General features: G+C 40.3%; 1 protein-coding gene across 1 annotated transcript in view; it reads left to right on the plus strand.

Moving 5' to 3' along the window:
- arhgap31 (Rho GTPase activating protein 31) overlaps positions 1-25,180 on the plus strand; it is a 27,279-nt gene extending 2,099 nt beyond the window's left edge. Inside the window, exons 2-12 of the mRNA XM_027159406.2 lie at positions 10,992-11,094; positions 11,561-11,705; positions 12,671-12,753; positions 12,893-13,000; positions 13,457-13,602; positions 14,909-15,116; positions 16,487-16,611; positions 18,252-18,308; positions 18,723-19,472; positions 19,738-19,898; positions 21,058-25,180. Coding sequence (XP_027015207.1) covers positions 10,992-11,094; positions 11,561-11,705; positions 12,671-12,753; positions 12,893-13,000; positions 13,457-13,602; positions 14,909-15,116; positions 16,487-16,611; positions 18,252-18,308; positions 18,723-19,472; positions 19,738-19,898; positions 21,058-23,265 — 4,094 coding nt within the window. The 3' untranslated portion in view covers positions 23,266-25,180. The remainder of the gene's footprint in view (positions 1-10,991; positions 11,095-11,560; positions 11,706-12,670; positions 12,754-12,892; positions 13,001-13,456; positions 13,603-14,908; positions 15,117-16,486; positions 16,612-18,251; positions 18,309-18,722; positions 19,473-19,737; positions 19,899-21,057) is intronic.
- Positions 25,181-25,315: the final 135 nt, after the last annotated feature.

Here is a 25,315-nt window from a genome sequence, read left to right on the forward strand (position 1 = left end):
TGCTTCAGACATTTGGATGGTTTTACTGTCTGTCTATATTCTCTCTCTCTCTCTCTCTCTCTCTCTCTCTCTCTCTCTCTCTCTCTCTCCCTCTCTCTCTCTCTCCCTCTGAGGTCCTCATGTGTGTATACTGTGGTTTGAATTTTTTGGATGTTCCAGGAGGACAGTGGGTCGCTCTGTTGCAGAAACACAGTGTCCTTATTTTACAAGTACACAACCTTCACACCACACAGCGGTGTGTGTATAGAGCTGTGAGTATAGAACTGTGAGTATACCGGTGTGAGTATAGAGATGTGAATATACAGCTGTGAGTACAGTATAGAGCTGTGAGTATAGAGCTGTGAATATAGAGCTGTGAGTATAGAGCTGGGAATATAGAGCGGTGCGAATATTGAGCTGTGAGTATAGAGCTGTGAGTATAGAGCTGTGTGAGTATAGAGCTGTGTGAGTATAGAGCGGTGTGAGTATAGAGCTGTGTGAGTTTAGAGATATGAGTAAAAAGCTGTGAGTATAGAGCTGTGTGAGTATAGAGCTGTGAGTATAGAGCTGTGTGAGTATAGAGCTGTGAGTATAGAGCTGTGAGTATAGCAGTGCAAGTATAGAGTTGTGAGTATAGAGTGGTGTGAGTATAGAGTGGTGTGAGTATAGAGTGGTGTGAGTATAGAGTATAGAGCAGCACATTTCCCTGTTTCAGCCTTTTTAAACTTCATTAGGTGTTAAATTATTTATGAAAGTGTAATGTGTTAGTACCCTGGTTTGAGTATACCAGTTTTAGTATACTGGTGTGAGTATAGTTTTCTGAGTATAGTGGTGTGAGTACAGTGATTTGTGTATATTAGTATGGGTACAAAGTTTGTCAGTGTGAGTATAGTGGGTATGGTGTGAGTATAGAGCAGTGAGTATAGAGCTGTGAGTATAGAGCAGTGAGTATAGAGCAGTGAGTATAGAGCAGTGAGTATAGAGCAGTGAGTATAGAGCGGTGAGTATAGAGCGGTGAGTATAGAGCGGTGAGTATAGAGCAGTGAGTATAGAGCAGTGAGTATAGAGCAGTGAGTATAGAGCAGTGAGTATAGAGCAGTGAGTATAGAGCAGTGAGTATAGAGCAGTGAGTATAGAGCAGTGAGTATAGAGCAGTGAGTATAGAGCAGTGAGTATAGAGCAGTGAGTATAGAGCTGTGAGTATAGAGCAGTGAGTATAGAGCGGTGAGTACAGAGCTGTGAGTATAGAGCAGTGAGTATAGAGCGGTGAGTATAGAGCTGTGAGTATAGAGCGGTGAGTATAGAGCTATGAGTATAGAGCTGTGCATATAGTGTGAGTATAGCGGTGTGTGTATAGAGCGGTGAGTATAGAGCGGTGAGTATACAGCAGTGAGTATAGAGCTGTGCGTATAGCGATGTGAGTATAGAGCTGTGAGTATAGAACTGTGAGTATAGAGCTGTGAGTATAGAGCTGTGAGTATAGAGCTGTGAGTATAGAGCTGTGAGTATAGAGCTGTGTGAGTATAGAGCTGTGAGTATAGAGCTGTGAGTATAGAGCAGTGAGTATAGAGCTGTGTGAGTATAGAGCTGTGAGTATAGAGCTGTGAGTATAGAGCAGTGAGTATAGAGCTGTGTGAGTATAGAGCTGTGTGAGTATAGAGCTGTGAGTATAGAGCAGTGAGTATAGAGCTGTGTGAGTATAGAGCTGTGAGTATAGAGCTGTGAGTATAGAGCAGTGAGTATAGAGCAGTGAGTATAGAGCAGTGAGTATAGAGCAGTGAGTATAGAGCTGTGAGTATAGAGCTGTGAGTATAGAGCTGTGAGTATAGAGCAGTGAGTATAGAGCAGTGAGTATAGAGCTGTGAGTATAGAGCTGTGAGTATAGAGCAGTGAGTATAGAGCAGTGAGTATAGAGCTGTGTGAGTATAGCGGTGTGAGTATAGAGCTGTGAGTATAGAGCTGTGTGAGTATAGCGGTGTGAGTATAGAGCTGTGAGTATAGAGCTGTGAGTATAGAGCTGTGAGTATAGAGCTGTGAGTATAGAGCAGTGAGTATAGAGCAGTGAGTATAGAGCAGTGAGTATAGAGCAGTGAGTATAGAGCTGTGTGAGTATAGCGGTGTGAGTATAGCGGTGTGAGTATAGAGCTGTGAGTATAGAGCTGTGAGTATAGAGCAGTGAGTATAGAGCTGTGAGTATAGAGCTGTGAGTATAGAGCAGTGAGTATAGAGCTGTGAGTATAGAGCAGTGAGTATAGAGCAGTGAGTATAGAGCAGTGAGTATAGAGCTGTGAGTATAGAGCTGTGAGTATAGAGCAGTGAGTATAGAGCTGTGTGAGTATAGCGGTGTGAGTATAGAGCAGTGAGTATAGAGCAGTGAGTATAGAGCTGTGAGTATAGAGCTGTGAGTATAGAGCAGTGAGTATAGAGCTGTGTGAGTATAGCGGTGTGAGTATAGAGCTGTGAGTATAGAGCTGTGAGTATAGAGCAGTGAGTATAGAGCTGTGAGTAATGTATGACGTCTGTAATAAAGCAGGAATGATATAAATCAGAATGTTAATCATGCTGATTCTTTATCCGAGTGGAGACATTTTTCTGTTATTAAACTTCCAGCTAGCAGCAGTGACTAATACAGCTATCATCTGTATCAATATTTTTGTGCAACTCTGACATCCTACAGCTACGATAGTCATTATATTTTTTGCAGCAATGTGAAGCGTCATACAAACGTTCACAGGTATAAAACGTCAGTAATACATCAGTACATGGAAGTCTGTCTGTCTTGCCGTAGTTCCTCTGAGGCAGCGTGACTGTGACGTGAGAGCAGCAGCTTGTGCCGAGTTGTGGAATTACTTTCCCTATGACATCAGTGAGAAGCCGTGGCTCTGTTCAGCTCTTTAATCCTTTTAAAATTCAACATATTTTTTATTCCCTGATTTCAGTTTTTTCCTCACTGATAAACATGGTGTATAAAGCAATAGCAGGAGAAACAGATTTAGCTCTTATTTTCCTTCAAATCCAAAATTTATTCTATAAATATATCACTGAAATGTTAATGGGACCCAACATGCTAAAGACTATAAATAACATGAGCAGGAATGTTAGTTATTTACTTTAAAATTAAATCTCATTAACGTTTTAATAACTAGAAAACACTTTAAGCTATTTTACACGTCCCCATTTTTATCCACGAGCTGAACTTCTGCTGATGTCTTGCAAATTCTTTTGGATGAAAGCGTGATTTTTTTTTTTCTCTGCTGCACATTGGAAAATTTTAAAAACTTTTTGGTACAAAATTTACACTCTGCCTCTTCCTGAGACTCGTCTTAGCGCCGACTTAACTGCAGCACTTCATTTTCTTTATTTAAAGTCCATTCTAAAAGCATTTCTTACACACCAGTGTTGTAAACGTTCACTAATTAGCGCTAATTTATTGCCACTGTGTTATGAAAGCTCTGTGATAGCATACACACAAGTGTACCAAAGTGTTCAGCAGTCGGTACATTAACGCTGCGGCGCCACAAACTGAGCAGGAAAAGGTCTTAAGGAATAAGTGCAAAGATAAAACACAATAGATGAAGATGATTTTATTTAATCTGTAAAACTGTAGTGAAATGTAACATAGACGTTAGGAGGCTGAATATAACAGTGATAAACAAAGCAAGGTAATTTCTATAAAATACAATTAAATATAAAATGTAGAACATCTACGGTGCTGTGATTTATCTCATCCCAAACCATTCCAAATAAATGAATGATGGTGAGAGTTTTATAGAGTGTGTATAGAGTGTGTATAGAGTGTGTATAGAGTGTGTATAGAGTGTGTATAGAGTGTGTATAGAGTGTGTATAGAGTGTGTATAGAGTGTGTATAGAGTGTGTATAGAGTGTGTATAGAGTGTGTATAGAGTGTGTATAGACTAAGGGGTATCAGTGTAGAGTGTGTGTAGTGTGTGTGTAGAGTGTGTAGAGTGTGTATAGACTAAGGGGTATCAGTATAGAGTGTGTGTAGAGTGTGTGTAGAGTGTGTGTAGTGTATAGAGTGTGTATAGACTAAGGGGTATCAGTATAGAGTGTGTGTAGAGTGTGTGTAGTGTGTATAGAGTGTGTATAGAGTGTGTATAGACTAAGGGGTATCAGTATAGAGTGTGTGTAGTGTGTATAGAGTGTGTATAGAGTGTGTGTAGAGTGTGTATAGAGTGTGTATAGACTAAGGGGTATCAGTATAGAGTGTGTGTAGAGTGTGTATAGAGTGTGTATAGAGTGTGTATAGACTAAGGGGTATCAGTATAGAGTTTACATGTACAGTTGATGTAGACTTTATTCTATCACACACTTTATTTAAAGCCTCTCACTTTGTGTGAAGTTACTGGTGTGTAGACGTTATCTAGCCTGTGTTTACTTCTTGTGAACGTCACAGCTGTAAGTGTGTGTAGGACACAAGCGAGAGCACGGTGGCATTTTTCCAAACACACTATTGTATGAGAGGAAGCGTCACCGGTAAGAGCAGCACCAAGGACTCTGGGTGTGTCGACCTTCCTCTGAAACAAACAAACCATTCTGAACTTCATGCTCTGACCTTCTGCAGGACCAAACGCACAAAGACACACTGTGTTACATCTACACACCTCACACACACACACACACACACACACGGCATTACGACTACATGACTTACAAAGACACGCAGCATTATTACAGTTGGAGTTTGTATTAAGTCACTTGCTGTAATAACTTGTCGTTGTTATAGTAACGAACAGATTGAAATGTAAAACATATAAACACTAAAATGTTGTATTTTGTGAGATAAATTGTTAGCTGTTGTCATGGTAACAACTGCTGTTTTTATAAATCAGGAATACTATGTGACTGATCACGTCGTGTTCATGTGTGACAGCGAGCTGACTAGTTTAATTAACTAAATGTGATATTATTATGGGATGGCAAGAGGCCATGAGGGTGTGTCTAAGCTACAGATTCATTCATATTGACCATACACACCATACACACCATACACACCATACACACCATACACTCCATACACTCCATACACACCATACACACAATACACACCATACACACAATACACACCACACACACCATACACACCATACACACAATACACACCATACACACCACACACACCATACACACCATACACACCATACACACCATACACACCATACACACCACACACACCATACACACCATACACACAATACACACCACACACACCATACACACCACACACACCATACACACCATACACACCATACACACCATACACACCATACACACCATACACTCCATACACTCCATACACACCATACACACAATACACACCATACACACAATACACACCACACACACCATACACACACAATACACACCACTACACACAATACACCACCATACCCACCATACACACAATCCACACAATAACCACAAGTCCACACCATACACACAATACACACCATACACACCACACACACCATACACACCATACACACAATACACACAATACACACCATACACACCATACACACCATACACACCATACACACCATGCACACCATACACACCATACACACAATACACACAATACACACCATACACACAATACACACCATACACACCATGCACACAATACACACCATACACACCATACACACAATACACACCATACACACCATACACACCATACACACAATACACACAATACACACAATACACACCATACACACCATGCACACAATACACACCATGCACACAATACACACCATACACACCATACACACAATACACACCATACACACCATACACACCATACACACCATACACACAATACACACCATACACACCATACACACAATACACACCATACACACAATACAAATCATACACACAATACACACCATACACACCATACACACCATACACACCATACACACAATACACACAATACACACCATACACACCATACACACAATACACACCATACACACAATACAAATCATACACACAATACACACCATACACACCATACACACCATACACACAATACACACAATACACACCATACACACGATACAAATCATACACACGATACAAATCATCCACACAATGCACACCATACACACCATACACACCATACACACAATACACACCATACACACAATACACACAATACAAATCATACACACCATATACACAATACACACAATACACACAATACACACCGTACACACAATACACACAATACACACCATACACACCATACACACAATACACACCATACACACCATACACACCATACACACAATACACACCATACACACAATACACACCATACACACAATACACCCCATACACACAATACACACCATACACACCATACACACAATACAAATCATACACACAATACACACAATACACACCATACACACCATACACACAATACACACCATACACACAATACACACGATACAAATCATCCACACAATGCACACTATACACACAATACACACAATACACACCATACACACAATACACACAATACACACCATACTGTACACACAATACACACGATACAAATCATCCACACAATGCACACCATACACACAATACACACAATACACACAATACAAATCATACACACAATACACACCACATACACAATACACACAATACACACATTACACACCGTACACACAATACACATCATATATACCATACACACAATACACACACAATACACACACAATACAAAAAATAAAAATCATACACAGAATACAAACAATACACACACAATACACACAATAAAATCATACACACAATACAATTCACACACAATACACACCATACAAATTATACACAGAATACAAACAAAACACACAATACACACACAATACACACAATAAAATCATACACACAATACACATCATATATACCATACACACCATACACCACATACACACCATACACACCATACACCACATACACACCATACACCACATACACACCATAGACACAATACACACCATAGACACAATACACACCATACACCACATACACACCATACACACCATACACCACATACACACCATACACCACATACACACCATAGACACAATACACACCATACACCACATACACACCATACACCACATACACACCATAGACACAATACACACCATACACCACATACACACCATACACACCATACACCACATACACACCATACACCACATACACACCATAGACACAATACACACCATACACCACATACACCACATACACACCATACACCACATACACACCATAGACACAATACACACCATACACCACATACACACCATACACCACATACACACCATAGACACAATACACTTTCTGTTTTATTCTTATTTATTTATTCATTCTATTATTTATTTATTTTTCTCTATAAAGACAATTATATTTTGTTGTACATTAGCCGTCTGATGATCTTCAGATATAAAGTGATATCCAGTGATACTGAAAAGTCCAGGATATTTTTTTTAAACACTCGTTCCTGGCTAACAAATGTCCAATTTACGATATTATTTCAAAAGAATTAAAATGCATTTTATGTTAAAACGTGTAACACTCAGACGGCTACAGTGACGTCCTCCCGGTTCATTCTCCGTCTGCATCAACACCGGTGTGTGTGTGTGTGAGTGTGTGTGTGAGCTGAAACCAGCTGCTTTATACAGCCCTTTATTTCTCCCAGCACATTATCTGAATACCGCCACTAAACTTTACGGAGTGTGTGAGAGCTTCAGACAGAGTTCACACTGTAACACACACGGCCAGATGGGAACGAGCGTGCGGCCATTTGTAGCGTCGACAGTGCAGCGTCTCTAACAACACTCACACCAACACCGTCACTCCGTCATAGCACCAGCTTCACCTCCAGTTTATTTCATTTCATTTATTATTATTATTATTGCTTTTCTTTATTTTCTGGCTTGTTTTATTACAATTGTTTCCTCTTTTTACTAACTAACAGAATTACGATACTGTATTTGTAAAAAAAAAATAAAAAAAATTGATCCATCACCACAACATTATTCTTCACTCACAGTCTCACATTTACCACAGCGTTTTTTTTTTTTGCTTATTTATTGATTTATTAAAATTTTTTATTCGAATAATTCCCTTTTTTAATCTCAGCTCAGAGGATAATTGCGATATTGCTTTTATAATATTATTACATCTAGAAAAGATTAGTCCTCCATCACAGCATCAGTCCCACCTCCATGTTTTTTTTCTACAAACCCCTCGTCTGGTGTAATTTATGGGCTCGTCGTCTCCGAGCGGGACGCACCGTATGCTAAATCTGATGAGACTCAGGAGCACAAAACGGTCCAAAAAAAGAATTCATCAGTAGACACTGTAGGTTTGCTGGAACTCGGGGAGAGAGACGTTATTTAGAAATGCTCACTGTTCACAAAAGCAATATTGTGTGTGAGGAACATTGAAATAAATTACAGCTAATTATCACCACACGCCTGCATGTGAATAAAAACGGTCTGTAAAGAGGCTCTTCGGCAGCTTCGTGCTTAAGAAACAGACAGGAACTGCGTTTAGGTGTTTTTAGCAGCTTTAAAGCAACGACGTCGTTTTTCCAAGATTTCTGAGCTAAATTTCTCTCCAAATTTAATATTTCTTCAAAAATCCTGGAAGATTAATGTAGACAAACATCTGCCTTTTTTATAAACTATTAAAAAACCTTCAGTGATTTAAATGTCCACAATCAACTCTATACACACACACACACACACACACACACACACACACACACACACACACACACACACACACACACTATGTAAATAAGACAGTGGTGTGTTATATTGGACTCATCTCAGCCCCGAGCTCATGCTCTGTGTCACTATCAGAATTTACACACATTACTTAAAGTAAACTTGACAACATGACAATAACAACATGACTCCGTACGACGTCTGATATGGAATTAACATCACGCCAACACACGAGATCTGAACTGTACTAGAAATGGAAGAAATGTGAAACATTCAGGATAAATTATTAGAATGTAATAATTATCGGATAAGATTGCAGTGTTGTGTAGAGATTACATTATATTTATTCCATTTAGTTAGTATATAATTCTATATATTTACTGTAAAACGTCATGTATTGTAGATACTTGTGATATTTCTGACTTTTTCTAAACAATGTTGACTTTCTGACTGACACACACACACACACACACACACACACCTTCACGTGTGCATTAATATTACTATAGAGTAGATTTGAAAAAGAAGAAGGAAATATGACTAAATGTTATTAACTTTGGCTTCGATTACTTTTAGATATTTTTCGCATAATTTCTTTTAAACATCTCTTTTCAAACTCTTTATACTGACTCTCACAGTTTCACTTATTTATTTATTTATTTCATTTATTTGTTTGTTTGTTTGTTTGTTTGTTTGTTTTAGAATTTCAGTTTTTCTGCTGTATTTTTGTCGTATTGTTTCCCGGGATTCTGAGGACGACTGTTATGATGTTAATTGTCTGTTTTCTGAAAATGTTTCATGTGTAAAAATGGCATAAATTTTATTAACTGATAATATCATTATGATCCTTTACCTCATTTGCATATGTTAATAATAAATGTTTATTTAACAATTGCATGTGTTAAACTAAAATATATCAGGGAGTTGAATCGGGTCCTCTGTTACTATTATTATTATTATTATTATTATTATTATTATTATTATTATTATTATTATTATTATTATCGTTGTTGTTTTTGTTGTTGTTGTTGTTTTTGCCAAATTCTTTTGGATAATATAGATACACATTTTTATAATAATAATAATAATAATAATAATAATAATAATATACATTTTTATCTGAAGTTCTGAGCTGATTTAAGAGAGTAATGAGCTAAACCAATGTTACAGTTGTAATTAAGGGCACACACACACACACACAAACACACACACACACACACACACACACACACACACACACACACACACACACACACGGTTTGTCAAGCAGTCTAAGTGCTTTTTATCATGGACTTTATTCCTCGTGCATTTACTCCTCCTTCTTCCTTTCCCTTTATTGCTTTATTCCAGCTGCTCTCACATCCTGTCCTTCCACACACACACACACACACACACACACACACACACACACACACACACACACACACACACACACACACACACATACACACACACGAGTGCTACCTGTTTGGTCATGAACCTGAGTGCCTCTTCACTTAACCCTGAGCTGTACGAGTGTTGTGGAAGCAGAGAACGATGATATTTTTGATCACACTTTAGAAAGAAAATACTGAATTTCTCACATATTTTACATCACAGTTTTCATCTCTATATAAATATTAATCTATATAACATGTTAATAGCAGGTGACATAACAGATCTGTGTGTTTGGGTGTTTTTTTCAACACTGTGCTCAGGGATGAAAACTCGATGATGAAATGATGAAGCAAGAAATGATGAGAGATTCCCTTTAAAAAATCTGTTATTATTAATAAGGATGTTATACATTTTTGAGTGAAATACGTTTTAATTTCGCTCGTTAGTTTTCAGTTGACGAGAGCAAACGGCGGGTCTGTTCGTCACAGTGGTTGTTTAAGTCTTTATTGATTATTGACGTTAGACGTCACAGATTTTGAGCGTATTTACGTCCGACACGTTAACATCGGCCCGACACGTTGCTTTGAGTTAGCTTCTCCTCACTAGATTAGCTTCTGTGTGCTAATCAGTTGCTCTTAGCGTATTAGCTTTTGTTCGCTAGTTTAATTTCACTCACCGGGTTCATGTTTATTTGTTAAGATTTTGGTCAAAAAGTTTCATTTTGAGCAAAATAAAAAATATCATCATAGTGATTGGATTGAATAACGAGATTTTGTCCTATTGATTATTGATTAATGTGATTGTGACTTTAGCTGCTGTCACTGTATGAAGCGTTTCTTTATCTGTGTCTCAGTTCCTCAGGTTCTAAAGACATGTGCAGAGTTCATCGAGAAACACGGCATCGTTGACGGAATCTACAGGCTTTCAGGAATCACCTCCAACATCCAGCGCCTGAGGTCAGAGGTCACGGTTAAGGCTAACAGCCACAAATTTCATACATTATTTTCCTGAGTTTAGGTTAGCTTTCACTCACGAGACTCTTTAAGTTTAAATTTTAACTGTGTTAGTTTTCGTGTGAGGTTAGCATTCTCTCTCACTGCGTTAGCTTCAGGGTGATGTTAGCATTTTCTCTCACTGTGTTAGCTTCAGTGTGAGGTTAGCATTATTATGTAAGATTTAGTGTGATGTTAGCATTATTATGTAAGATTTAGTGTGATGTTAGCATTCTCTCACTGTGTTAGCTTCAGTGTGATGTTAGTGTTCTCTGGCTGTGTTAGCTTTAAATTGCTATTTCCTTTAGATGTTAATGTTGTCGTTTTCCCGTTGTGTCACTGCACAGTAATTTGTAGTGAATGTTGATCTGCACCTGAACAAGTGTTTGAGTGTGTCACATAAAACTGAAGTGAACTAACGTGTGTGTAGGCAGGAGTTCATCTCGGAGCAGTGTCCTGACCTCACTAAGGAAGTGTATCTACAGGACATCCACTGCGTCGGCTCGTTGTGTAAACTGTATTTCAGGGAGCTGCCCAACCCACTGCTCACCTACGAACTTTACCAGAAATTCACGGTGAGTCAGGACACGATGGAGACGTCGCGTCACATCAGAATTACGCTAATTACAGCTTTCTTTCTTCATTTAACGCATAATTACTCAGTGGGATTTTTTTCCCGCTGAAAATGTGTGATGTTACATTATAAACAAAATATCGCCGGTCGGTAAAATCCGACAAAACATGTAGCGTCATTTTAAAAACACCACGAATAAAAAACACCACAAATAAACCGTGTAGCATAATTAGCAGATCAGATCAGATTAGAACTTCAAACTATATCCAAAACACTGAATTACTGCTAATTCTGAAACTAGCAAAAAAAAAACAATCTTCATCTTCTAGTACTAATGTTTGTATTATGTTGTTATCGTATTAATGTTAGTATGATTTCTACATATTTTGCTAATATCTGTGAGTTCTGTAAAGCTAATGTTTGTACGTTTATACGGATCTCCACACCGCGGGACGGCTAACGCTAGCGTCTGCGTATTCCTTCACTCTTTGTTTCAATTCATGTCAATCTCCTTGGCTTCTGTGATGTTCTTAATTTACGATTAACTTAAATTAAATTTGTATATAAAATGTATTCATGACATTTTAATTTTATTTTGGTCTTTTTGTTATTACTGGCTAATTATTGTTATTTAACATTCTGTATTAATTTAATATTTATACTTTTTTTAAAATTACAATTTAGGAATTTTTTGAATATTATAGGCTTTTGAAATGTTTTAAATCTGTATTAAACGTTCGGTTCGTTTCGAACCTATCCGTAGAGATTTTATACAGTTAAAACCTCTATGTTTATAGGTACATTATTCTTCAGGGGAAAAAAAAGCTTTGTTAATATTTATATGTCTCGTATCTTTAAGCTTTATGCTGATTTGTGTAAATGAAGCAGTGTGGAGATGTTGTGTATGACTGTGAAGCTCAGCCTCGGTGTGAATACGTGCGAATATGAACTTTATTGTGCATTCAGGACGCCGTGTCAGTGAAGGAGGAACATGAGCGGCTCAGGAACGTTCAGCACGTTATCAAAGAGCTTCCCATCGGACACTTCAGGTAAAAAAACACCTGTAACATCTTTCTGCTGTTTCACTAAGGACACAGCGCTGTGTTAACTCCTGCTGAGTGTTAGTGTGAGTTCTCTGACCTCTCTCTCTCTCTCTCTCTCTCTCTCTCTCTCTCTCTCTGATGTCAGAACTCTGGAGTACTTGGCCAAGCACTTGGCTCACCTGGCCACCCTCAGCCACCAGACCAACATGCACACACGTAACCTGGCCCTGGTCTGGGCTCCTAACCTGCTCCGGTCAGACAAACACGATTATTTATACAAACAGAATTTTCTGTTATTATTGATATCAGTTCATTTTAATATCAATAAATTTGATTGTTATAAATAATTTATTTTAAGCATTTATATAAGCAAAAAGCAATAATGTTCTTAGTTATTTTCACATTTAAACGGGTCACGCATTCTAAAATAACACATTTCAATCATATAATAATTTTAATGAAAAATAAATGAATTTAATTAGATTTTAAATGATAACTTAGTTTCAATATAAAATATTATTTTTAATATATTCACCTTTGCTTTGTTTTCCTTTATTTTTAAAATTATTTATATATATTTATTATTTCTTTTATACCGATTCTATTCCACTTTATGATATTAGTCGCCTGTTGTGAGATGTTAGAGCGTGTGTGTAAATGGTGGAACAGAAGTGATGATGCTGCTGCTGTTGCTCGGCGATGTGTGCAGCTGGAAGGAGATCGAGGTGTCCGTGTGTAACGGTGACGAGGCCTTTCTGGAGGTTCGGGTTCAGCAGTCGGTGGTAGAGTTTATCCTGAATCACACAGAGCAGATCTTTAACCCCGGAGCTGATCCTCCGAGACCCCTGAAAGAAGGTTTGTTCACAGCTTAATTTACTTTAGATCCATCTTATAAACATTTATTCACCTGGCAGATATTTTATTTTAATGTAAAGGTAAAACCTCTCGGTTTCGTGAATAGCAGGTCAGGATTCAGGGCTTTGGGATTCGGGACCCTACTGGTCAGAATCACACAGCTCAGAGCCTCGGAGTCTGACTCACTGAGTCGCCGCCTGCTGCCTCTGTGATCATGACGGTCGGAAAAGAAAAAAGGCTCCTTAAGGGAGGAGATCAAAACACAATGAAATTAGACTCGGAGCCAAAAATACGGCACAAAAACACCGGGCCGAGATCCAGCAAGTGTACAAACTGCTAGTGTCTGACTGTCTGAGTCCAAGTACGAGGGAAAGGGAACTCGCGATTGTGTGGAGATTTAAATCAACATGAAACGGAGCAGGACTCATCATATAAACTGACCTTCACTACATCATCATCATCATCATCATCATCATCATCATCATAGCAGTGTACATAGAACTTTGCAGCTTCTACAAACAGTTTAGAAAAGAAATGTATTTATGAGCATGTCGGTCATGACATACAGTAAACTTGTTTTCTGTCTTGTTGCAGAACTCGTATTCTGTTTTTAACATATTGAAATATATTTTGTAAAATAATTGTGCACACACACACACACACACACACACACACACACACACACACACACACACACACACACAGAGTAAAGTAATTACAGTTAAAACCATAAAAAAGACAAGCCAGTATTACTAAATAAATAGAGGAATCCGCACAGGCTCTCGTCTCCTGTTTGTTTGTGAGCTACTTATATATAGAAAGAGTTTCTCTTTTATTACATTTACCATGAATAAAAAAAAGGAACCTTTTAATATCTTTAGTATGATTCCACCACTTTTCTACTCAGATGTCTTTGCGTAAATTGAAAAGTCGTTAAAGAGCTCTGAAGTCGCGGCGTCCTGTTATTGATTGGTTTAATAAAGTCGTCGGAGCAGGATTCATCAATCACGACGCTTATTAGTGTTTAAATCAAATAACTAAAGCCTGAGTTATTTTATTACTGCAGTGTTGATACACATTTTCATGGCATAACTGTTGCTTTGTAAAATATTTTGTCCCTTGTCCTGGAAACGCTCCCGTTCCTGTGCAGCGTTCCACTCTACAATCCTGTTATCGTTATCATTAGATATTAATGTTATGGTTTGTCACGCTGCTCTGAAGGATGTGTTTCAGAATGTTCAACGAGTAGAAATTACACTACAACAGTTCACTCTGACACTTTGTGTGTGTGTGTGTGTGTGTGCAGGTGCAGCTGTAATGTGTGTGGAGAAGTACGCTACGCTGCCAGCAGTGAGTCAGTGTCCGCCGATGAAGCTGATGAGTCTGGAGGAAGCTCAGGCTCGAACACTGGCTCCTAATCATCCAGCCAGAACCGAACGACTCCGAGAGAACAGCCTTCCTGACACGAGCACCGCCGCCATGTACCACACTGTCATAGAGCTTAGTGAGAGCAAGTAAGCCTCACACACACACACACACACACACACACACACACACACACACACACACACACACACACACACATCCAGACCACATTTCATGATCATGGTCCAGGGAACAACAGCGAGCACTTTTGTTTTTATAATTACAGAAATAAAGGTTGATGTTTAAAATATACAACTTTTACACAATAGACAGGACACAGGACAGGACACAGGACAGGACACAGGACGTGTAGAATGATAATAATGTCCCCACATTTTTATAGAGACCTTCCAAATGTCCCTTCAAATGGTCCTCAGTTGTGTATAATATTGTGTAAGTGCCTTGTTCTTCATAGAGTTTACATAACATATATACCATTTAAGAACAATTAGTGTACACACACACACAAACACACACACACACACACACACACACACACACATACACACACACACACACACACACACACACACACTTAAAAAAACTGGTTCCACTTCTCTTTTTCATTATAAGTGCACTAATATTTTCCCTTTCGATGTCAGTGTTATTTTAAACCCTTTGTTACACCCACATAACACACACACACACACACACACACACACACACACACACACACACACACACACACACACACACCTGTCACACAACATACACACACTATATGCACAAAGCTGCAGCTTTATCAGGTGTACATGCCACACGGGTCATTATGTAGGTGTAAAATTACCAACCATGGTCCATTTGTTGCTCGACACAAAGTATTGGCCCCCTCTTTACCCTGACAGTTAATAAAAAAGGCTTCAGTATCCAAACCATATCTGTTCAGCTGTGGGTTAAATCCTTTCTATTTAGAAACCAAAATCATAAAAGCTGCTTAATATGAGGCACAAATCACTTTACCGTAACAATCAATTAAAAAATAATAATTGTATATTAAATAATTATATATATATATAAAGATAAATACCGATCTGCATCTATAAAGCTTCAGAGCATTTTATCCAGTGCATGTTTTACCCGATCGTATGTTAATTACATTCTGCAAAGGCGATGAAGGATAATATTTCTCACGAGATCATTCGCACAATGCAGTTTTAACCTTCCTCACTACTTTGACTTCCACACGTCCACTTGACTTTGTTCTTAGTTTATTGTGAGAAGAGGAAAAATAAGAATTTACCTAGAAGGTCTCTTTCCCGTCGTGTTTGTAAAACCCGACTCGTACCTGAAACGCACGAACATTTCAGCTTTATCACACCTGAGTGCAGCTCAGCGTCTGCTCACCTGAACAGGAGGGAAAAAACACAGCAGTGTGAAAACTCTAAATATTTGACATATTGAGCTCCACACGTGAGCTCGCTGCCTCGGAGGTGTAACGACATGTTTGTCTCCTCAACAGGAGGAAATTCTCTGGAAAGTCAAAGAAGTGGAAGTCCATCTTCAGTCTGGGGCGATCCGTAGCTGACGGCAAGGGGAAGTTGAGTCGCAACGGGAGCGTGTTCATGAGAGCGCAGAACGTCTCGGGTACGGTGCCGCTGTTGTGTGAATGTGACAGGAATTTTAAGGAAAAGGAGAAAAGAACTACGGAAAAATATCTCGTTATGTCAAGGATTTTTTGTCTCCGCTGTCGCCTCGGGCTCGTTCACTTCGGGGATCTAAATATACACCCGGATTTCTGTAAAGCTGCCGGGTCTCGTTAAAAGTACTGCACGGATAAAACGAAATTAAAAACGGAAAGACGAAAACGGAGGCAGACGATTTTAGGTTCAGTTTCTACAAGTTGATATGGTGGGGGGGGGGGGCACGGCGGCTTAGTGGTTAGCACGTTCGCCTCACACCTCCAGGGTTGGGGGTTCGATTCCCACCTCCGCGTTGTGTGTGTGGAGTTTGCATGTTCTCCCCGTGCCTCGGGGGTTTCCTCCGGGTACTCCGGTTTCCTCCCCCGGTCCAAAGACATGCATGGTAGGTTGATTGGTATCTCTGGGAAATTGTCCGTAGTGTGTGAGTGTGTGTGTGTGTGTGTGTGAATGAGAGTGTGTGTGTGCCCTGTGATGGGTTGGCACTCCGTCCAGGGTGTATCCTGCCTCGATGCCCGATGACGCCTGAGATAGGCACAGGCTCCCCGTGACCCGAGAAGTTCGGATAAGCGGTAGAAGATGAACGAATGAATGAAGATTGATATGGAATAAAATTCACTTCACTAAATACTCAGGCTGCTAAGAGATATCTGAAGCTAAAGCGTCGCCCAAAACGGAGCCGACGATTGAATTTCACGCTGATATTTGATTAATAATAAAGTGTTCGGGTTCAATACCCAAGTGGTGTCGGGTGAATCACTGAGGAAATGTGATCCACTACAACTAAAGACATAAGTGTAATGTAAATGTAATGTAATCTTTTATATTACTTAAAACACTAAGCGCATCTGATCATAGAACCTCCGCTAATCTAATCTAACTGCTTTAATTAATTTCATTACACTTCTGTGCAGAACAATCTCACAGCCTGCTGCGTTATAAAGGAGAAGGTGTAGTAAAGGGAGGAGAAGCCTACAGCAGTCCGTGTGCCGAAAGGAACAACTTCATTAGACTAGAGTTCATGTGTACATTCAGGTGACGTTTTAAACGAAACAGTCTCACATCAGGGACACGTCCTGTTCATAAGAACGTAATAACACCTTTATTACATTGCATTACATTGTATGGTTTATGGCTGTAATAAGAAAATCACAACGTAGGAACGTGAAGAAAAAAATAATCCGGTTATCTGAGCTGTGAATATTTCCGAGCGCGTTATTACCGAACGCTACGTAACGTTCAAACACGTCCAGATTCGAGCGTTAATGAAAACGAGAAATCTTCTGTAAAAAAGGAAAGAAGTAAACACACGTTTTTGATTATTACGACGTTCCAAATTACACTTATCTGATGTTTTACGAAACACAAAATCCTTTTTATCCACGTTTCCTTTCCGTCCGTCTCCGTATCGCGGCGCTCCGAGGGAGAATTTGACTTTCATTACTCAATGTTAATGGCGTCTAAAAATCTAATAAGATGTGCGGTCACACATCATTATCGAATTCATAATGTGTAATTTCACACGGCGTTAAACAGATGTGCTTTTGTAACATAAAACGTTGATGTTTTTTTTTCTTCCTTCCACAGAAAAGACTGGGATCCGTCCGTCCAAGAGCATGGACTCTCTGTGCTCTCTGCCAACAGGTGGAGCTACAACACAACACCATGTGCACCAATTACTCCACACTCTCCATTATGTATATGTTTAAATACTGGATTCTGTATAAGTGGGGAGAAAAAACGTTAAGTGCAGAGTGTACGGTTAGCGTTTGTACGTGTGAAGTGGTACAGAAACAATCACCGGAGCATCGGGTGTCCTGTGAAAAGCCTAATTTACACACATCACGTCTGTGCTCTAATCATTATTTTGTAGTACTCTGAACTGAAGCAATGCGATATTTTTTATAGTATAGTACCAGGATTTTGGCTGTATGTTTAATCGGGACGTTAGTCACGTGTCCCATTTATTTAATGCAACAAAAATTAAATTTTAAATCCTTAAAATCTGTCTGACATAAAATTGCAAAATGGTAACCGAGTCATTCCAATCCCACTCAGATGAGGACGGAGCTGTGTCAGGCAGAGGGAAAAACGGATTCTTCGCTCCCGTGGTGAAATCACGAACCCTGGGTTCGGATATCAACTACGACCCGGACGAACAGGATCCTAACTGGGAATTCGAATTGCGAAAAGCCAGCGGCGAAACCGGACAAAGTCCGAGCGTCAAATCGATCAGAGGGACTCAAAACATCTCGTCGACATCTCCATCTTCTTCGTCTGCCACTTCATCTCCGTTACAACGTGCTCTTCCTGAGCAGCTGAAGGTGTTCAAAGGGGACGAGTTGACGACGTGTCGGCCTACGTCCCCGAAAAACCGCCGGATGTTGTATTCCGGTTCCTCGCACAACGGTCCGTCACGGCCGTCTTTTCCGGGCAGCTTGTTCCCCTTGGAGTCGTCGCCGAGGCATCAACGTAAGGCGCTCAACATCTCGGAGCCGTTCGCGGTGTCTGTGCCGTTGCGCGTGTCAGCGGTCATCAGTTCCAACAGCACCCCCTGCAGGGTGGCAGGGATAGAGCGGGAACGCAGCATGGGAAGCTTGGGAAGTGCTAGCTTTAGAGAGCCACACCCCAGCAACAGTGGGAGCATTGATTTCCGAGACAGGGAGAGACTATTTGGGGGCAGAGAGAACCCGCTCGGCAACAGCGGCGGATACGGTATCTATAGCAACAGCAGCTCCGTCCCCACAGAGGAGAGTCAAATGAATGAGAGGAGCACCGGGGTGGTCCCCTCCGAAACAGCAGCACAGAGTAAGATAAGATTGTGTGTGTGTGTGTGTGTGTGTGTGTGTGTGTGTCTGTGCATGCAAATGTGCACATAAATGCGTCTCAAATAATCCTCGATTTACAGATAACGTATTCAACGTAACGAGATGCTTTTAAATGTTAATAAAACCTTTGTTGGGAGCACTAATGGTAAAAATCTTCAGTGTCCCAGTAAGAGCAAGTCATTATGACCTGGAAAGAACGTAAATCTCTCACTAACGACGATGTTCTTCCCTGTTCACTGTTTCAGGCGCTGATATGGAGGTAAAGACTCGTGTAGAAATGTCAGAGAACTTAATGCCATCTCAGGCTAAAGCAACAGAAAACCACAAAGAAATGCCTCAATCCTCTGGGAAAGAACTGGATGCCTCATCAACGCAGCTCACTGAGCCAAAAAAACTGGACCAACTGGTGAGAGTGATAATATCATCATTTCTATTCAGGAATCTAACTAGTCTTTTGCTCCTAATTTGCCTGGCATGAGTCAGGGTGAAATGAATACTGGTCAGTTTATAGAACCATCTCCAAGTATTTCTTGGTGCCAATTTACACATTATTCCCTCGTCGTTTATAATATAAGAATAAAACAGTGTAGACTTTCATCAGTTGTCTGTTATACTCGCCATTTTCTTCGATTCATTTCCATAACGAAACCTAATATCAGGGAGGGATTAGTAAATCCTGGACCCTCGGGCAGGGCCCTTAACCGAGCTTCTCCTCTCCATTCTGCAACCCAACACATGCAAATGACTACATCACACATGCTTTCTGAGCCTTTCTTACTTTCTTACTTTTCACCACACAGACTTATCCACCGAATCCAGCTCGTGTGAACAACATGGCCAGCAGAGACCACACAAAATAACCCCCTAACCCATTTTAACTCACAGTTTAATTCGTGGTTAATTCCCTATAACGTCTCCAACTTTTGTTTCCCTGAATTTAATTTATTTCACTTCATTAAGGATTAGGATCATTTTTTAGGTTTAAGATTATTTTAGTTTCTCTCTTAGCCCAGGTGTCATGTTGCCACGGTCAGTAATCCGTCCCTGTGTTAATGTTTAATTCAATATTGATTTATTAACTTTACTATCTGAAATGTGTGTGTGTGTGGGGGGGGGGTATGGAGAGAGCACGGTGGCTTAGTGGTTAGCACGTTCACCTCACACCTACAGGGTTGGGGGTTCGATTCCCTCCTCCACCTTGTGTGTGTGGAGTTTGCATGTTCTCCCCGTGCCTCGGGGGTTTCCTCCGGGTACTCCGGTTTCCTCCCCCGGTCCAAAGACATGCATGGTAGGTTGATTGGCATCTCTGGGAAATTGTCCGTAGTGTGTGAGTGTGTGAGTGAGTGAGAGTGTGTGTGCCCTGTGATGGGTTGGCACTCCGTCCAGGGTGTATCCTGCCTCGATGCCCGATGACGCCTGAGATAGGCACAGGCTCCCCGTGACCCGAGAAGTTCGGATAAGCGGTAGATGAATGAATGAATGAATTATAGACATTAAAAAAAATCTAGATTAATATCTAAATCACAACTAGACTAATCACACCGCTTTTTTTTTGTCTTGTTCAGGACATAGAATCGATCGATCCGGAGCTGTGGTCTGATCATGAGCTCAGGATCACTGAGCCTGAAACAAGCGTTTCGGACCGTCTGAAAACCAGTGGCTCTATGAGTAAAATCACTGGACATGATGGTGCTCTAAATCATACTGCTCAAGCTAAAAGAAGAAGCAGTTTACCTTCTCACCCAGTGTCTTCGAAGGAGCACTTCAAAGACACCATAAAAGGTCTCACGTTGGACCATTCAGGTGCTACACTTTTTAACACGACGTCAAGGCTCTCTCTGGAAACTCCTCCCAACCATGGTTTTGACTGGAATTACCTAGCCGCCGAAAATAAGGATCGTAAGAGCTTGGATTCGTTCGAGTCACTGGATATTATGGCAAACAAGCTGCAGCACTTACCCTTCCTTCAGTTGAAGGAAACCGATATTCTCCAAGATGCTGATCCCTGGCCTTCAGTTTCTTCATCTGAAGATCCTTCAGCCAAGAAAAGCGATGATGTCATCGCTTATGGTTCTAGTCTTGATATCAAACCATGTGTTGTAATTCCTAGTGTGTCTACAGACAAGAATGTTGACGTACCACAGAACCATGATGAGAATAAGAAGGACATGAAGAAAACTAGCAGTATTACTGTGAATCTAACAAGCAAGGTAAAGGGTAACATCGAAAGGCTTTCGAAGTGCTCGGATGAGAGACGCCTCACTATAGAAATTCCAAGTCAAGACGATGATGATATTTGGGCGAGTCATTTGGCAGGACTGGATCAAGTGGAGCCCTGGGAAGACTTGAGCACTACCAAACAGTGGGTCACGAGCCCGCTCCACTCGACAAAACTGGAAGATCTTTTCCCTCTATTTAAAACACCAGCACAAGCCCCAGGATCTGAAATCAAAACATCTCCTGAACTGAGCACCAATCACTTGCAAAAAGACCAGAAGATTGTAGATGAACAACCTCCAGGGAAAGTACTAGAAAATGCAGCCATGATCAGTGAACCTGGTCTCGATCTCTATTCCAAAGTCAAAACGTCAGATGAATTGGGTTGTGAACATATAACTGAGCTCTTACGTGTTGATCACTTTGAAGAGCCTGGAGAGAAAGTGGAAACGAACCAGGAGCTTCCACAGCCTGCACAGGCCAAAACTACCGTCCACCAAGAGGAGACCGGCAGAATCCCAAAGAGAAACAGTGGTGCTCCAAAACCAAAGACTTCTGTCTTCTCCCAAAGATTTCACCGACAGGTCTCTCATGAGCCCTGCATCGCAGAGAGGAACGAGGAAAACATTGCTCAAAAGCACAGACCATACTCACTTAACCTGGATTTGGGAAACCGTTGCATTAGGGACATATCAAATCAGCAAAACCTTGATCTTGCAGATCATTCCTCTGTCCAGAGGGGGGCGATAACCGCTTCTGGAACAAAGCATGATAGGTTGTCTGTGGAACTGGAGATGTTCCTAAGGGACCGACAAGCACCCATGCGACGCAACTCTGCACCAGTCAGCGTGTCTTCGGTGCGCACTGCGTTCATGATCAAAACGTGTCAGGCCAAAGCGGTGCCTGTTATACCTCCAAAAGTCCAGTACAGCCACATACCACATCTGGTTCATCCAGAGAAAGGCAGCCAAGAGCAAGACAAAAGGGAATGTGGACCTGAGAAGATCAAAGTGGAGAAAGCAGATTCTTTTCCTCCTCCCCAGGTGGTAAAAGATTCCAAAGAGGAACGGGAAAACTGCAAACCTGTCACAAGGGTCCAAAGACAGGCATCCATGGAAAAAACAGTAGAGATGTGCAAGACAGCACCTGAGTTTCCAGTACTCAGGAGGAAGAGGTCTGCCAATGGGGACTCCTTTATGGACCTTCCCAGACCAGAAAGATCTACTTTACTTCAACGGTCTTCCTTCCGGAATCGTCCAAGACCTCAGAGCCTGATTCTCTTCAGTCCTCCCTTTCCTATCATGGACTATCATCCTACAGGGGATGATGGGAAACTTGTCCTGTCACCAATCAAGAGTCCTGCTGAAACCTCTCCTCTCCAGGTCCTTACGAAGGAGCTCGCAGAGAACCTTAAAACCCCTGATGGGGTCACCCTGCGAAACAAGATGACTTTGCCCAAGAGCGGACAGAGATTAGAAACCTCTACAAGCTGCTTTTACCAGCCCCAGAGGAGGTCTATGATTTTTGACAACAGGAGCAGTCGGCAGATCGAGTGAGCTGTTCGTTAGACTCGTGAACATTCACACCGTAGCTAGAGAACAGTCGCTGAATGTAATACGTCTCCATTTCTCTTCTGCACCATGTTCTTCTTCTTGCTGATCAAACATTATAACAGGTTCCATTTCATTCTACAGGCGATAAATGAAGGATTGTTTTGTTGGTGTCGATGTAAAACGCTGCTGCTAAGGAACTTTATCACATCGAGGAGCCATCGAAGATAAACGAAAAGCATTTATTCGGTAAAGGAGCATTAAAGGTATGTTTAGTGCTAACTGCTGTACATTTCTGGCTCACATGGTCTCGAAATGGTGAAGAAGATGAAGATGAAGATGAAGTTCCAGTGAATTACAACAAAGTGTTACACAGAAGTGATCAAATAATTCTGGGGATTTTTGTTTGGGTCAGATTTCATACCCGTTTCAGGGATTACGGGATGGGAGCCAAAATCCGATCGGATAACTGATAGCTGGAATTAAATAGAACGATTAAAAACATCCTGCTTATAGTGTTGTCATGTCTGTGTTTTAGAGAAATCCAGGGAGAAAAAGACATTTTACAAGCTGAGATTTATTTTTTTCCTTTTTAATATTTTCCGTGTAGTAAACATGGGATGTGGCAATTCATCAGATATTCAGTGTTATAACAATGGTGCAATTAATATGTACACGTAAGGTGTCCATGCACAGATTTTCACACAACCGTAAAACCCTGAAGTCTTGATTCACGATCATTATTTTGTATTTTACTTTTTTTCATTGTTCGTCCTTCTTCATCTTGGAATATTTGAACCGTACAGTATCGCCATGACTGACACAAAAGGCTCGTCATCATGACACCGTCAAGGACAGCGTTTAAACGTTGAATGCCCATATTAAATATTCACAATGTGATAAATGCCTTTTCATAGGAGGTTATGTAACTAGAAGAGAACCTTGGCTGCACTGTTTTGATGCATATTTTTAAAAGTCCATGACAAAAAAAAAAAAAATACATAAAATGCAAATGCTGCCCAAAAACAAATGCTGTCTACATTAATCACCTCCTTCCACACGGAGCTCTGAAGTTCCCACGCCAACGATATCGTGTGTGCTCATGTTACCGTATATTGTGTGATATAATATATTACTGGGACAGGACGTGTTGTCGTTTAAAACTAAATATCTATAAGAAAAATGTTATTGATTGTACAAAAAAAAAATGCCTGAAAATTCATCAAGTGTGTATTTATTTATGCGATTCGTCTCTCATGACGTTCACTTTGTTAGTGTTGAGAATATCACTGTTGTATAAAAATAGGATTGTTGCTGGGATTAGTCTTGTGTCGAATGAGCAGGTCGGTATCTGGAAGTAGATGTTTAGTTTGAGAGAAACAGAATGAAGGAAAGCTAAAGAATGCCAAGGTTCTGAGACTGACTGAACACATTCTCATCTGCTTCATGGCTTAATGCTGCGATCCAGCGTAGTTACCATCTAAACGCGGTGCGGTTCTCCGGCTCGGATATATCGCGGGCAGCGGGATCGCGATCGTGTTAGAATGGCTGCTCTCTGAATTCAGATGAAGATCAACAGGTCAACAGTCTCGTTCATCTTTGCTCGTATAAATACGAACGCTTCATAAATCTGATGCAAATGAAAATGTTTACTGTGGAAGGTGTGAGACATAAAACTGGCAGGAAAATGTTGGAAGATCTGCCAGGAAAGATAAATACAGTATTAAACACAGGATGTTTCAGAGAAAGACACAAAGCACAAATGTACATTCTATATGTTCCTGTATGGAGAGAAAGATATTTTATGATGTCAGTAACTGTAACCAAAGAACACTAACTTTTGTAATGTATTTTTTTTGCCTAAACTGGCTTTATTATATGTATCCACTGTAAACAACACAATAAATACGCTTAATATTTACTGTTGTGATTTGTGTACGTGCTTCATGCTGGAGAGTTTAAGAGCAGCTGATTAAGGAAGAATCCTAAGAATAAATAAGCTCCTTCACTGGGACACAGATTTCACAGCGCTTACTGTAAGTGTTAGGGTTAAGGT

The sequence above is a fragment of the Tachysurus fulvidraco genome, chromosome 26, assembly GCF_022655615.1.
Source record: "Tachysurus fulvidraco isolate hzauxx_2018 chromosome 26, HZAU_PFXX_2.0, whole genome shotgun sequence".
Taxonomy (NCBI): domain Eukaryota; kingdom Metazoa; phylum Chordata; class Actinopteri; order Siluriformes; family Bagridae; genus Tachysurus; species Tachysurus fulvidraco.